At 42.9% G+C, this 16,402-nt stretch overlaps 3 protein-coding genes across 3 annotated transcripts in view; 2 read left to right on the top strand and 1 right to left on the bottom strand.

Moving 5' to 3' along the window:
* Positions 1-8,447, top strand: part of LOC139305390 (uncharacterized) — a 29,158-nt gene extending 20,711 nt beyond the window's left edge. Inside the window, exons 6-9 of the mRNA XM_070929361.1 lie at positions 576-718; positions 5,010-5,180; positions 5,323-5,431; positions 6,591-8,447. Of these exons, the coding sequence (XP_070785462.1) occupies positions 576-718; positions 5,010-5,180; positions 5,323-5,431; positions 6,591-8,447 (2,280 nt within the window). The remainder of the gene's footprint in view (positions 1-575; positions 719-5,009; positions 5,181-5,322; positions 5,432-6,590) is intronic.
* A 6,159-nt stretch (positions 8,448-14,606) lies between these two features.
* Positions 14,607-15,178, bottom strand: LOC139305295 (transmembrane protein 60-like). The gene is made up of 2 exons (XM_070929245.1): positions 15,095-15,178; positions 14,607-14,924 (listed from the first exon to the last, which is right to left on the bottom strand). Exons 1-2 carry the CDS (start codon positions 15,176-15,178, stop codon positions 14,607-14,609), a joined length of 402 nt encoding a protein of 133 aa, XP_070785346.1.
* Positions 15,179-16,193: 1,015 nt separating this feature from the next.
* LOC139304873 (protein PHTF2-like) overlaps positions 16,194-16,402 on the top strand; it is a 37,415-nt gene continuing 37,206 nt past the window's right edge. Inside the window, exon 1 of the mRNA XM_070928768.1 lies at positions 16,194-16,290. The gene's annotated coding sequence lies outside the window, so the exon portion shown is untranslated. The remainder of the gene's footprint in view (positions 16,291-16,402) is intronic.

Genomic DNA, 16,402 nt, shown 5'->3' with positions numbered 1-16,402 from the left:
ACAGTACACCACTGACTATTTGGAAATGCCACAAACTGAACAGATGGAGAGATACTGCTAGACACAAACCATCAACAACACACCTAATATTCTCAGTGGCGGCTGGCAAAGAAGAGGCGTTAAGTGGTGTGTTAGAGTGATTAGGTTCAGCTACTAGCTTCAGCAAGTTGGTTCTGTTTTAAAATGTCTGTGTGGGAACAGACCACCAGAATACTGTTTACTGCTGTCCCTGAAATGCAGGAGTGACAAGCTTTTCTTCTGTTTGCTATTCTGTGTTGACACTTCAAATCTCCTGCATGCAGTGTGGAGGAGTGGCACCGTATGCTGAATATCAAAAGACGCACATCCTCTGGCGCTTCCTATCTGTCGAGGGCTTTGGCTCTGATTCAGCACCCTCTGAAGTGTCTCTGGTGCCAGTGACAAGTTTTGCCACGGGGGCAATTTCTGCACATAAGATTTCTTTTTGGGAATCTGTGGAATAAATAAAAAGAATTGGTGAGGGATGTACAAACAAACTGCTTAGATTATTTTCCCCTCATGTTCTCTTATTCTCTCTTTTGTCTGTCTGGCTGCAGCGGACTCTTCCATGGGGAACGTTCTCCAGTCTGAGGCTGATGAATCCCACAGAGAGCGACGACGGTCCTATAATGTGGGTCAGACCAGGAGAACAGATGATACCTGTAGCTGATATACCAAAGTCCCCTTTTAAAAGAAAACGGTGAGTCCAGCAGAAACCAGTACATAAATACAAATGAAGCCAGCCAATAATTTAGATCCTCCTTAACCACTGCAGTGAGACAGAGACAGATTTAATTGGGATTTTGGTCTCTATGAATGTTGCTTGTACTGGCTACCAGTCTCAGTGGTGTTTGTGTGTGTGAGTGTACCTTATTGAGCCAGCTTGCCTCTGCTCTCCCTGCACAGCCCACGAGGACCGATTATGGAAAAACCGTAACAAAACACACTCACACATTTGAGGCATCAGCCGCGGTAGCAGCATGAAGCTTTGTTGTAGGCGAGCAGCGCCGGATGAGACAATTACACCCTCTCTGTTTGTCTCTGTCACAGTGTCATTGTTGCTTACACATAAGCTCTGTCTCACACACACACACACACACATTATTTCTGTGAGGGAGACCACGATAGAGGATCTGTGTGTGTGTGTGTGTTCGTCTGTGTTTGTGGTGTGGTGTAAGAGGTATGTGGTTCACCACTCTGATGAGATCATCGTTATGTTAATAGAGTCGACATCAGACACTACTTCACATGGCAACCAGCCAAACACGGGACAACACACACTGCACACATTCCTACCATGCAGCAGTTACTGCTCTCTTGTCTCTGCTGATTGATTGTCACATCGATAGTTATATGTATTGATTTTTTTCTGTTTTTAGAACTGTAATTATTTGTTGAATGACAGAAAAAATGATTGCAACTATTTTGTTTATCAGGTAAAGTCTTTTTACTAACCAGTCGCTGATTCTGGTTTCTAAATTGTGAGCATTTGCCACTTTTCTCTTCATATTATTGTTAACTGAATATCCTTGAGGGCAAATTGATATGTTCCACTATTTTGAGATTTTAGAGACCAAACAATTAATGAAAATAATTGTTAGATGCAGCCCTAGTTTATTTTCTTTCTCTAAATTCATCCAAGAAAGCTTTATTCCGTCACATTTTCCTGGGTGAATAAAAGGGGAAGTATAGTCACTTCATCAATAGTGTCTACATCTGAAGTCAGCCTGGACGTACATGTTGCATATACATGTTACGCATTGGTTGGTTCAGGGTGTCTAGACAGTGTTTGAAGAGGAAGGAAGGCTTTCAGGAAAGTGTGTGTGTCAGAGTGACTGTTTGCGTGTGTGCTGTCAGAAACACTTGTGTAACAGCTGGACCTGAAAGAATCTGTTTTTATAGAGACACAGATGGATGGAGAGAGAGAGAGAGGTGGTTAAACTATTCCCTTCTCTTCTTCTGTGTCTCATCCCATCACTTGGTCATAAATTACCATCAGTTGCGAATATAAAGTGACATCTACAAACCAAGGTCTACTTTTCTCATAATTTCCCCCTTTTGGCTCCCAGATCTCTCCTCAATCTCTCATTCCCCTCCTCCTCTAAACTTTCCTTTTCTTTCCTCCACTCCTCCCACTTCTGCCTCATTTCCTCTGTCCTTGTCCTCTTGCTACCTCTACATACCTGCCCTGTCTTTCTTTCTCGATTTCTCTTACAATCTGTCTTCAGTTTCCTCCTCTTGGTCTGTCTTTTCCCGCTTTACGTTGATTTAGTGTGGAGTTACTATGCTGTTATTTCCAGGAACTCTCAAAGTGTGGTTAAAGAAAGCACATATATTAAATATGTCATGGCAGCTCAAGTGTTTTTGTTTATGTCTCTCTGTGTGTATTAAGGAAAAGACATGAAAAGCCTGCAGGGAAAGAGAGAAGACGTGATGTTGTTTGCAGTGAGACCTTGTCCGCAGTTTGACCATATGTTGCGTTGAAGGAAGGAAGGCTGCTTGTGTATGGGGAACATCTTCTCTTTTTCTTGGTGGTTTCAGCAAAAAGGTCAAGCTGTTATGCATTTCTGACAGCACTGAGACTCTCAGTCTGAGAATTCAGCCTGATCATAGTGGTCAGACGATGAAAATATACCAAAATATTTCAGCTTCTAGCTAAAGAGCGCCATGCTTCCAGAGATTTACAGTAATTGCATAGTAACAGCAGCAACCTTGGCCAGCGCCAGTTGCAAACAGGAGAGAGGCCTGACGCAGAACATGCTGTTCTAGTTCAGATACAAATTGCAGGACAAATGACAGCCAACGTGAGTCCATCGAGAGCTGCAAGATGTCAAACCCCAGCCTGCTCAGTCTCAAGTAGAGTTCAAAGCATCTGTTTTGATAATCATTTAATAATTGGAGTCATTTATTAAGTAAAAACTTCTTTTTTTTTGGTTCCGTCTTCTCCAGTGTTCTTCTCCATTATTATTCAAAGCAAATTATTTTATGTCTTAAAACATGTCCGGAGGGAATTTCTATGTTACCGTGGGCTTATAGACCAAACAAATAATCGAGAAACCGAGAAAATAGTTGAAAGATTAATCAATAATAAAAATAATAATTAATTGCAGCCCTAGTCAAAAGTGTGTGAAATATAAATGTCTTGTACAACCTTTTCAGTGTGTGCTGCAGCTTTAAGATGTACATTAACAGTGTTTGTCATCAGAGATCGTGGTTCCCTCTGTCTCCCTCCTCTTTACTCCCCTTTTTACTGCCTTATCCCTTTACTCCCTCCTCCTTTATCCCCTGTTTCCCTCCATTATCTCCCCCTTCTCCCTGCCACTCCTCTCCCACTCATCTATTCCTCTCTTCTTCTCTCTACTTCTCCCTCCCACTTCATGGTGCAGCACACAGTAACACACTGAACACCAGGACCTCACATATAGAGGATAGTTGAAGAGTTCTGGCAGATGGTAGACTTCAAATATCACTCTAGATGTGCACGTTCAGCACTCCTCCCTTTACACTCTCTCTTTTCAGTGTTTCACTTACCAGCTTTCCTGGTTTTACATTCATTACTGTCAGCCTGCAGTCAGCTCAGACACTCTGAGCTCTGTGTGTGTGTGTGTGCTTTAATTTCCCCCTACTCTGTACTATTTTCCCCTGCTTCTTTCTTCTTCTTCCATTGCCTCTCCCCTCTTATCTCTGAATGAATGAATGCACAATTAAGTGTTTGCACGGGTCGTCTCTCTGCTGTTCTGTCTGTGTTATGTGTGTGTCTGTGGTACGCTCTCGAAGGAATCTCTCGCAGACTCTGTGCCTGTGTTTATACTCTTGTTTGAATCTGACTGCAGCTCCAGTGTGAGTCACTGATCCAGTGGTGAGCTGACTGCAGTATATCTATTGTTTGGCAACATGGCTTTGTGCACACAGACTGAGAAGTGTAAAGATGAGCAAAGGGTATATGTGTGTGTATGTGTTCAAGCACTGCTGTTCACTCCATTTTTACTTTCCATTATTTGAATTGCAACTTAAGAATGCAAATGAGATACAAGGAAAAGTCATTTTTACCACCAGCAGACATGGAAACACAATAATTTGCATCAGAAGGAAAATATATTGGTCTAAAGCTAGAAAAAGCTCTGGTGTGATTTTCTGCAGACAATATATTTGTTTTCTCAGTGTGCTGTGAAACATCTAGTTGCTGAAAACTTTTAACATTCACTGAATACACCACAAGGATGTTTTATAATTGTGTTTGTTTGATGTGTGTTTTCATCCTGGTTGTAGGGCTGCAGCTATTATTTTTTTTTGCTTGATCTTTTATCAAAACAGTGAAACAGTCTATTTTCTAACAATTGACGAGTCAACCAACTAATCTTTTCAGCTGGTGTGCTGTCAATCACCTAATTAGGATTGCTGATGATCAATTAATTGTTGGTATAAAAAGGTACAAATTCTTCTTCTCTAGATTCTTTTGTTCCAGTTTATAAAATGTGAATATTTGTTGATTTTCGTAGTGTTTTATGACGTTAAAATGAATATCTTGGGTGTTGGTTGGACAAAAAAAGACTTTGAATATGTTAACTTGGGCTTTGGGAAATTACTTGAGATAAGAATAGGCAGATTAATTGATGATGATAATCGTTAGTTGCATCCCTACTGACAACACCACCTGAATACAGAACAGGCATGTTTTATTATATCCAGACTAATGCAGGTTTCATCCTCTCTAGCGTCCCCTGCTCCTCATGTCATACTGTGGCGTCTGGATTACATCAGTGTCACCCAGATAAAGTCTGTCTGGTGCTTTTGTTTTGCCACAGCAGACAGGAAACAAAGAAATAAACACAGCTGGGAAGTGAGCTGCCCACTCGCCTTTAGTCATTTTCTTCTTTATTTGGACAGCAGGGAAGCAGAGACAGCAGAGAAATCTCTTCATATAACTGTGTGGACACTCTTGTGTGTCTTTCTGTTTCCATGACGCTGTGTTCATCTGTGTCCTGTCGTAGCTCCACCAATGAGGTGAAGAACCTGCTGCAGTCGCTGCCCAGGACCAGCGAGCCCAGAGAGATGCTCTTTGAGGATCGGACTCGGGCCCACGCCGATCACATCGGTCAGGGCTTTGAGCGTCAAACCACAGCAGCCGTGGGGGTGCTGAAGGCTGTGCGGCCCGGAGAAAGGTAGGCGGTGAAGCAACACATGGTCCCACCTGGTTTGTCAGACTGTTGGGGACAGGTAGTGATAGCTAGATGGCTCAGTGTTTACACAGCTTACCCACCAACAGATATCATGTAATCCTCCTTGTCCCCCCCCTGCTTTCAGCTCGGAGCCTCCTCGTGTAACCAAAGACGTCGTGTGTTTCCATGCTGGTGATTTCCCTCATGTAGTTCAGAGGCTGCAGTTGGACCTACATGAACCTCCTTTATCTCAGGTTTTACATTACCCACTCTTAAACACACACACACACACACACACACACACACACACACACACACACACACACACATAAAGAAGGCACTGCAATAAGCACAGCTCACACTTCAGAGTCACAACAGTAAAGTCATCCTTATTATGTCCTAAATAAGACACTATAATTCCTCAGTGTTAATATAACCCGTAGTCTCTAACACTGGGAAAGGTGTAAAGTTAATGTAATCTGATGTTTGATGCCACCTGGTGGATTAAAGTTGAACTGCAGCAAGAATTAATTGTATGTAGAATTCATTACTTGTTTAGTTCACTTTATTTAACCAGGACAATCCACTCAGTATCACTACTGCTTTCCGGAGAGTCCTGGACACATGTATTAAACAATAAGATCATTTCAACATGAAACACTCGATGCAGTCTGTTGTTCGAGTGTAGATTTCAGTTTCCATTTGAAAGCCTGTAGACTAGTTTGTTCCCATATAGACCCATCCAGCTGATTCCAGATCATTTCAGACCATAATATTGCAGGCTGCCTTTGAACGCAGCATCTTTGGCTGCAGGGATGTCCTGGAGATGTGGGTCCCATCTCTCCAAAGTAAAGTATAACAGGGAGCCAAACGTCTGTTTTTTAGTACACACATTCTACTCTCTTTTCTACCCTACTGCTGTTCAGCCCAGGTGATCACTGACAAAAAAGACAAAGTAAAAATGAAATGAAGGCACACACACCCAGACAGCTCACACACGGTCTTGATGTGATTTGTTTTTTTTAAGCTGTGAAGCTTTTCTGTTGAACTAAAGAGACGCTTTTAGACTTTAACAGCACAAAGGGTTAGCCACAGAGCGGCTCTGCCTGCCCTGGAACAGATCAAAAGGAATATCCTGGGACCTTCACATTGCAAAACATTATCTTTTACAAAAAGGCCTTTTAATCAGCCCTAACTTGTCTCTTACAAAGTTGTTGTTAGTGATAAATAAATGTAATGTCAGTGATACTAGGTAATATAAGTCCTTGTTTTATGATTCTTACATTGCATATTGTGTCATTTTACATTAAGTCAAAGCTTGATTGCATGTGACAATCAAGCTTTTTGGGTTTTTGACTTTTTGGTAGTGTACCTCCTCTTTCTAAAGCCTCCTCCCCTCCTCTCCCTTTACAGTGTGTGAAGTGGGTGGATGATGCCAAACTAAACCAGCTACGTCGCGAGGGCATCCGCTACGCTCGCATCCGCCTCTGCCACGATGACATCTATTTCATCCCGCGCAATGTGGTCCACCAGTTCAAGACTGTGTCGTCTGTCTGCAGCCTGGCATGGCACGTCCGCTTAAAACAATACCACCATGGTGAGGGAGAGGAGGAGGAGGAGGAGGTGAAGGCAGAGGAGGAGAAGGAAGAGGAGGAGGCGGAGGAGGAAGAGGAGGAGATTGAGTTGAGGGAGAAGGAGGGGGAAATAGTGGAGGAAAAAGAGGAGGGTTGGCGAGAAAAGAAGGGTGAGAGAGGAGTGAAGGAGAGGATAAAGGAGGAGGAGGAGGCTGAAAGCAGGACGTTGCTGGCTGTCATAAAGGAGGAACAGCATCCTCCTCTCTTGTCTCAGCCTTCTCTCTCAGCGGACTCCAGCGTGAGAGAGAGGGTAAAAGAAGGAGAAAAACCCAAACACCAGGTTTCACCTCCTGCAAAGGTGAAAGCAGAACTTCCAGCTCCTCCTCTCTGTAAGAATAAATCTCCTTCACCTCTCCCTCCCACCTCTCATCCTCCTCATCAGGACACAAACCCCAAAGCATCATCATCAAAGCACCTTCAGCATCAACGCCATCGCCATCATTTGGACAGCAGAACGACGTCTTCCAGTACAAGTTCCTCCTCTTCAGCTCCTAAATCACCCATCTCTAAGTCTTCTTCTTCGTTGCCTTCAGCTGTTACTCCTTTGCGCTCCTCTTTTGCCCCTCCCAATCCATCCTCTACCTCTTCTCCATCTCCTGTTCGGTCCACACCTTCCTCCGCATCAACCGCCGCTACATCTTCCCTGACTAGTCCCAAGCCTGCAGCAGACTCTCATTTCCCCACACTCCCTCCTTCCGCCGTGTCTTCGTCGTCCCAGCTGCCTTCAGCCTCTCAGTCAGACCAACCGAAGGACAAAGATTTAATTCGTCTGAAGCCAGACACATGGACACAAGCGCAGTCGGAGGTTCGGGCTTCACACGGGTCACCAGCTGTGGATGTACAAACACACATGGACGCACGGACACACATAGTAGCTCGAACGGCGTCAGACTCACGGACACAAACACTCCAAGAGAAATGGACTCGCAATGCGGACTCTAGGGCGTCCATGGATTCGCAGATACATCCACCACAGGACCCCGGGAGGCAAGGGATTTACATGCAGCAATACACGCCCCAGCACCTCCCGCCTCCTCACCTCCCTCACATGCTTCCCCCCTCTTTCCCCCCTCTCCTGCCGCACTCCCATCTTCCACACAGACCTCCAATCCTGCCCCCAAATCCACTATCCAGTCCCTCTTTCCTCAGTCAGAAAGCACCACCCCATTCGGTTCACATTAGCCAGCTTCACCTGCACCCCCCCCACCAGCCGAACATTACCACGCAGTCTCAGCCGTACTACCAGCCTCCCCTGATCGCCTGCCCACCTCAACCAAACACCCCCCTCACCAACCCCCAGTCTCTCCCTCCTCACCTTTCTCATCACCACCAGTTCCCCCCGCACACCAAAACCTTCTTCCCCCCACAGCACCCCCACTTCCCCTCTCACCACTTCCTCCCCCCGCAGTCTTTCCTCCCTCAGTCGCCCAGCTCTTACCCGCTACAACCGCAATACCAAACCTCAGCACCAGTGCAGGTTCAGCTCCCTCAGCCCTTCCCTCACCCCCCTCCTCCCCCTTCCTCCTCGCCACCACCCCCTCCTCCTTCTCTTCCACCTCCTCCTCCACCTCAAGTTTCCCCTTCTCTCCTCTCCCCTCCCTCAAAGCATGAAGAGGAGCAGAAACAGATTTTATAGTAGTTTTTGTATATAATGATGCTGTTTTTAAATGACTGTATTTTGGTTGTGTTGTTGTAAAATGATGTAAAAAGGAAATAATGAGGACGACAGCGGAGTGTATCGGTTTGAACACAGTATCGTAGTTTATAAAGCAGAGTTGGACTTTATCTACCCCAGACTTGACTGGACTGGTTTGGATTGTACTGATGCTTTGGTTGTGCTTGGGTTCAAAAATATTGAGAATTGTTTGCATTTATTGGTAGTTTTGGCCTTTTTTTTTCCTTCCCAAGAAGATATTATTCGGGCTCAAGGTTCGAATGCGCTCCCTTGTCTGAGAAAACTGCTGTCTGGTTCGTTTTTTTGAAGTGAGCATAACCCTCAAATAAGAGCTCTCTGCGAGCCATCAGAGGTAGGAAGGAAAAAAGGAGACTTTGTGTCAGATATTTATATAAAAAAGGTCATGATGATAACCTTTTTGTGAAACTTGCAGCTAATGCTTCCATTTTTGTGGCTTTTTTTGTAGTGTAATCTTTGTGCCCAAGACTGTTCCTGGAATAATGATGGGTCAAATCGTGATATTATACAATACACTGTTGTATTGATGTAATATTGCTACATTTCCTCTACAGTATTGTATTGATAAATCAATACAGTCTATCGCAGTACTTTTCCCTAATATTGTATTTTGAACAATAATGCTCTGCAATAACCTGTTGAATATAAGTATAAATGCATTTCCCCATTATTGATATGGTGACAGCAAGTATCAGTATTTTTATTCTAATTTGATAAAAAGCCAGTAATGTCCTATTGAATCATGTTCACTGAGGAGTCAACATTCAAGAGGTGTCGAAGTGATTTTTCTAATCAGTTCCAGTGTTTTATTGTCCAACAAGAATATAAGTGCAGTTTTTAGTGCTGCTAAACAAAAGGAAACCCCCCCATGTCAAGCTACAGTATACAGTAGCACTGCACTGAATCACAGCGTAAAGAGAGTCACAATTTAAAGGAATAGTTTGACATTTTGGGAAATGTGTTTATTTGCAGTCTTGACAAGAGTTAGACAAGAAGATTGATGCTTTCTTATCTTAGCTTAGCATGAAGGCTGGAAACACAGGAGTCTTCTCTGTGAACAGCCAGGCAACCAGTGGAGACTCCCAAGAAGTTACTGCTACTGGTTTCCCCTTGTTTTCCAGTCTTTGTGCTAAGCTAATTGACAGCTACCTGTAGAGTGGCAACAATCCAACTCCAACTCTTTTTCCAAAATATCAAACTATTCCTTTAAAATATTGCGATTATTATCTTGTACCTGTAGCCCTGTCTCGTACCCCCAGTGGCAGAGCTCTTAGTGTAATTTTGCTGTGTTTTTCAGTGTCTGTTGGATGTGTACCAGGTCTCCTAATTTTGGAAACTGAGCACTTGCTAAGCCAAGGAAGAATTCGGCCCAGCCAAGGCTGCGACACAGACGGGCCTTCAGAGTCTCAGGAAAAAAACATTCAGGACACATCCACAGATATATTGGTCTCCTAAAAAAACAAAAATCCTAAATCTTAGCTACCTTAAAGACTTTGAGGTGAAATATTAAATCTGCAGCATTGTATTAGTACCTATGCAGCTACATTAAGAGCTCGCCATGAGTTAACTTTAGATCTCACAGCATCTAAGCAGAGCAATATCATACAGATGCAGTAGGTCAAGACTTCCCAAACATGACTCATTACAGCACTTTGTAATGTGGATATAAAATATAGTTGATATTATTGGAGATACTTTGGGTCGTGAATCCCAGATTATGTCAGATTAACAACAGGGCAATTTCAGGTTCTTCCAAGACTATTACGTAAATCATTCAGGCCTCAGCACCTCTATGATACAGGTTTCTTATTCTGTATTGACATATGCTCCAAGACACTTTGAAAACAGAAGGCACACTGTCGAGAGTTCATTCCCAAAGCACTATTTATCTATTTACCTGAAGTCCAGTGTGTCTACAGTGTGGAGCGCCCTGTCTGTTCAAATGTTTTATTTATCGACCAGGGACTTGGAGTGACCTCTTGTGTTTTTAAAAGTACAATAAATTATTGATTATCTGTTTTAGTAACAACTATGAAGAGTATACGTTTCTCCAAATGGTGAATATCTGATTTTAGAGTCAGTCTCTTCTGTCTCAGTGCTCGTCCCACAATTGTGGAACTTTGATGTTGAGAAAAACTTGATTTTTTTTTTTTTTTTGTCATTGATGTCTTGATTTTACTATCAATATTGGAGTATAGCTCACTTGCTAATGTAGCCCACAACGTTTCCCCAGTGCCTGTCCTTAACTGTGAACTACTAAATGGCCCAGAGCCACATAGAGAAGCAGTTCTGTCCTTTCATGGGAGTTTTTGCAGAGTCCCAATTTTAAGTTTTCACTGGAAAATGAGAGCAAAGCCTTAAATTGGTCTCAGAAGCCGCTGAAAACTCTCCAAATATCTGTGGCGTAAGTTGGGATGCGCCAGACTTTGTGGCTCAGTGGGACGACGTCCTAAAAGCAGGGTTGTGCTTTTCATGATTAGTCTCGCAGCCGGCCCGGAAAATCTTGGAAAATTAAACGTAAACATTCGGCTCTCTTCAGGACTTCGTTTCAGAGACAGAACTCTTCACTCGGTGGCTTTGGGGAGAGCGAGGTGATAATTAAGCACTTGAAGCCAGTTGCAAGCAGCTCTTTTTATGCTTTTGGGTTTCAGATGTTACATAAAAAAACCCTGACAGGAACTTATATATTTTTTGTACAAATGTGACAAGATTATGGTTGAGTTTATTTATCTCAAGGTTTTGTTTTTTTCCTATTTTGTTTCTGTGATTTTTAACTGTCAGCACTGTAGTGTACATAAGAAGTTTTGTAAAGAGGAAAAAACTTGTAGTGTGGTTTCTACTTTAAATATGAACCTAGCTAATAAAAGGTTCAATGTATGGAAAATGTTGTGAGTAAGAGCTGATGTTTCCTGGTCTGGTGTTTAATGCCATGTTAATATCAGACGTACCAGGCATTCACCACTTTACCAACATTACTAGCACCTCAGAACACGTAAGTGTTGTTGGTTAAAGGCCAGAGGCGCCTGTCTGACCTGAAACTGTACCTCCACCTTTGTCTGATGTATACCTGCCTTTGTTTTCTCTCTCTGTATTGCTGTTATATAAGCCACCCACTCACTGCAGTCTGCAGCAATGAGCTCAGCAGTTTTACCAGGCGAGATTTGAGCAGACAACTCACACACACCACAATGCAGTAGCCCCATAATTCAGGTCTGGAGTGTGTCAGGTCGAATCCAACTCAAAACAGCCCTTTCCCCCTCTCGTTTCACCCTTTCACACACACTCGCACACACAGCAGGAATGCCAGAGGAGCTCAGCTGACCTTTACAGTGTGGGAGTGGGAGCGAGGCAGGAAGTTGGAGTGGAAACAAAGAGAGGGTTTTTGGAGGGAATACTCGGAAAAACCTCATTGAACCAGTGTGAATGTGGCGTTCACACAGACTGTACAGTCTCTCAGCATACACTAGTCCTTGAGGTTGAGTGCCATGGTTCTGAAAATCTAGACACAGTTCTCATCATTAGTTGTGAAATGAATGTAGGCTTAACTAGAGTATGTTCCCTGTGACTGTTATTATATATTACAGTATCAGATTGTTAATACTGATGCGTCAGTGCGTACTGTAAGTAACATATTACTAATTTGGAGCTAGTTTTACGACTTTATATACAATTAGGTAGTTTAGTCCAGTGGTTCCCAACATAGGGGTCTGTTCCCCTCCAAAGGGTCACAAGATAAATCTGAGAGGTCGAATTCTGGTGAACCAATTTGTACATTGGGACTTTTCTCTAATCTGAAGCTCTTTCTGTGAAATACTGGAACATTTTCTGTCTTTGAGACTCAAAATAGTTATTAAGATGAAACTATGTGAGAAGTTTAGAGGGTAAATGTCTCTTTGCTGGAACTACTAACAAGGTTGAGAAGCGCTGGTTTAATCATTGTGTATTATTCCAATGTTTGGAGTGGAAATACAAGTACCTCAAAATTGTACTTGAGTATATGTACTTAGTAAACTTAACCACTGTGTATTAGGCTGGGCTGGAGTACATTTACAACAATAGCATGCTAGCATGAAATGATTACAAGCTCAACTATCCATAGCACATTACGCACACACTGTTATGCTTCAAGGCCTTTTTTAAGCAGCACAACCAAATTATCCAACTCTGCCTTTTTCACCCACCCTGTTTCAGTCGTTGCTGTGTCTTCACATACAGCAAACTCACCTCTGTCTCTGATGGTGGCCAGTCTTAAAGGTGTGGCGTCTGACTCAAGCTGTTTCCACTTTGGAAACTGGCTTCAGGCTACATGGTCATGAAGCCTCCTGGAAGTTTATCCATTACCGTGCTTTAGTAAATCGTCTCTATTCATACTTTCAGTTCCTCTAGTAGCTTTTTCCTGCCGTTGATGACAAGTGCCAGGACAACTGGAACTCTGTGAACACGATTGCAAACTGGAAACACTGAGCTCATACAATTAAATATCTGAACAATATAATTCTGTTAAATCATAAAAATACTACAATAATCGACAGAAAGACTTCAGTGTTCTCTCTCTGTGTGAGAGGAGCTGAAGTGTTCCTAAAAGGGCAGACCACACACTGCTGCTGGCTCTGAGGTTGCTTCACAGTTCATTTCAGGTCACGTCCCAGCAGGATTTTATCCCCCCAAACCACAAAACTTTATTTTGCATAGTCTGCAACTAATGTGATCCTTCTGAGCATGGAAACACCTGACTATGAATTTATATCCTCATCACTACCACTAGAAATACTATTTAGTATCATTATGACTAATTGAAACAAATACCCACAGCTTAATGTACGGAAACCATTTATTTATTTTTTTACAAGACATGCATTAATTATCAAACATGTTCGATCTCAAAACACGTATTCCTTTTCATTTCAACATAGTGCAAAATAATGCTAAGAATGTATCTGAAATACTATTAATTAAATGGCACAAAAGAAATGTTGCAGCTGTACCATAAAGTTGGAATGAAACGATGATCAACTCTAGAAACCGCTAGTATTCAGTATTCTGAGAAGCTCTGTGTGGCAGTTTGACACGTTTACACACTAATAATTAAACCTAATTTAGATTTTCCACATGTTAGTCACTTTGACCACCAATTATGATACATGTCAAGGGTTTCTTCCTAGCGACCTTGGACCTTGTACCTAATAATCGCTTACTGACTTTCATGGGGCACATGATGATTTACATGATACAAAAGAGAGCGTGTACAGAGCGGAGGCTTAGCCTGTGGGAATAAGGAAAATCACAAGTTGGTCCAAAATGCTTTTAAGTCCTGAACAATTGACAAATTATCAACTCCTTATGTGTGTGCACCCAAACCAAGCTGTTGTCATGAACGCCTCTGAAGTTAATTTATAACTTGTGAAATAATATTTGGCCAGCAGCTACTCTCTACAGCTCAGGAATGAAGCGGATATAAAATGTAAATACAGACACACAATATCTAAAGCATATGTTACAACATTTTACACTCCATGATTCGGTACCAAGAGTGACAGTTAGTGTTGAATAAAGCTTAAGTAAGGGACGGAGAGTCACCAAGTACCGTTCAGTTCCTCCCTGTGTGACGTTCTTTACAAAAGCAGCTGTGCTGACTTATATACATATACAGTGAAACTAACACTAGAAAACAATACTGAGCATGTTGAGTTCAAAACAAAAGCAAACATTAGAGGATGTTAATGTTTCTTCCAGTGTAGGCTTCACAGTAGTCTTATACATATACAGTTGATCCCCTTATGGCATTTTTTGCAAAGAAAATGGAGCCATTTTTTAAGCTATTTTAAAAGTTTGATTGTGACGGATTCAATAGCAGCTCTTAGGTTGCACAGACAGCAGAGACCCTGCCCTGTTGAAGCCCTTACAGCGTGCTCCACTGAGGCCTGAACACGCTATGGTTTTTATTTTTACACAAAGTCTCTTATTCTTAACATGAATACCAATGTCTGAGACAAAAGCTCCAATTTCACAAAGTCATGGTCATACAAGCACAAATCTATTCTCAACAATTTTTTGTTGGTGTAATGATTCATGTTGAGGTTTGAACCAGCTGTTTAACCCCTCTCAGGCCTCTCTCCTTTCAGGGAAGATGTTCAGCCCCAGCTCCACCAGCGCCCCCAGTAACATAGTCCACAATGGGATGCACACAAACGTCAACTTCACGTCCGCCAGCTTCTCCAGCTTGGCGCACAGCGTCAGGCAGAAGCCCAGCTTGAGCAGCATGGCCGTCAGGTACCAGGCACGCAGACGCAGGTCTGGGGAGCCGTTGCGTGGGTCGTACCCTGGCTTGCAACGGCCTGCCATCTTGATGGCAAGCATGAGGATGAGGATGCCATCAAAGACCCAGACCGGGAGGAAGATGAGGAACCAGTTCCACTGCACCTGGAGGGAGGAAAGCAAGGAGATTATGTCAGTTACATAATCAAGGTTTGTATCAATTATTTCCATCAGTGTTATGGATCAATGTCCTGCCTCAGTGAGGAGATAATGATGACTACTGGGAGTAAAATGGGATTGATCACATACAAATGAAATACAGTAAGTAAATTTACCTTCCCGTCCAGTTTGAGCACAAGCATGATGAGGAAGACTAGGGTGAAGACCCAGGTCAGCAAAACCCTCTGAGCCAGAGACATCTCACTGACTGGACACAGATCAGAGGAGGAAACAGACGCTGGACAGACAATACATCCATAGGACAGAGAGAAAATAAAAGGTCAGAAATCATTATTATGATGAATGTTTGATCTGTGGAGTACTTTAGCAATACATATACATATAAAAATAGACAACATCGTTGGAGTCGCTGTTAACAGCTAACAGTTATTTAAAACGTGGTATTGTTAACCACGTCCAACAACACCAACAACATGTCACTAACACTAGCTGGAATCGATTTTAAGTGTCTTTTTTTTCCATTCATCGTTAGTTAGCTCATGTTATAATGACAGCTAGCTTTTACAGCCCACTAGCATTTAGCTAGCCGGTTGGTGTTTTATTTAAAAGACAAAGTGTGACTTACTTCAGTGTATTTCTAGATCGGTGGCCAGCATGTTCGTCTCCCCGTGTGGCACACACCAGAACTCATAACGTTTCTCATAATAATTCACATAATTATCAACAGACGTGTCCGTTAACTATAATAGACGGAGGGATTTTTAGGTCCGTTATTTGTGTTTGTCCCGCCCGTCCTGGAAGCCAATTGGTCCTGTTTTTGCAACGTCACATTTGTTTAACGTCCATCATTCTGGGGTCCAACCGTAAAGTTTTTCAAAAAGCGCATACTCTTGTAAGTTTTTCCTGTAGTGAGTTTTAACGTCCACTAGAGGTGAGTAAAGCTCTTCCTATGTCTCCCGGTGGTTGTGTTTATATGCGATTTACCGGGCCTCTACATAAAACAGCTACATTGTGCCGTCTTATCTTTTAGCGTTTCGGTTTATTTGTTCATATGAGTGATATGTGAGCCCTCTGTGCTTTCATTTTCTCTTTACTAACCGTCGGTGACGTTTATTGGCTTAAAATGCAACGGCGCATTTATACGGTGGTTTACGGTCAGGGGCTGAAGTTGTATTTTTACACTGAGAGACAGAAAGGGAGAAGCTGCTGCTTCAAACATCGGTGAACAGACGCTCAGCATCTCTTCTAGACGCCGGACAAGGTTGGCTAGCCCAGTGCAGCGTAAATCACGTTTAGAAAGCACAGTTTGGATCGGCGTGGGGACGTCGGAGCAGCCGTCGCTGTCAAGGAGGTAAGACGGAGCGGCTGCATGGTATGTTTGGACAGCAGTGATCGGGATTTCAGTATTAGGGTCAGCTGTGTGGGCTCTTTGTGCCTGCCGGTAGCTTAGCTAACTATGTAGC

This window comes from Enoplosus armatus, chromosome 22, assembly GCF_043641665.1.
Source record: "Enoplosus armatus isolate fEnoArm2 chromosome 22, fEnoArm2.hap1, whole genome shotgun sequence".
NCBI lineage: Eukaryota > Metazoa > Chordata > Actinopteri > Centrarchiformes > Enoplosidae > Enoplosus > Enoplosus armatus.
This window is presented reverse-complemented; position numbering and strand designations above follow the sequence as displayed.

Excerpts from the sequence above, each read along its gene's own strand:
- LOC139305295 (XM_070929245.1), bottom strand. The coding sequence starts at position 15,178 with ATGTCTCTGGCTCAGAGGGTTTTGCTGACCTGGGTCTTCACCCTAGTC. Across the intron at positions 14,925-15,094 it reads TGCTCAAACTGGACGGGAAG|GTGCAGTGGAACTGGTTCCT; the intron begins GTAAATTTACTT and ends TCCTCCCTCCAG.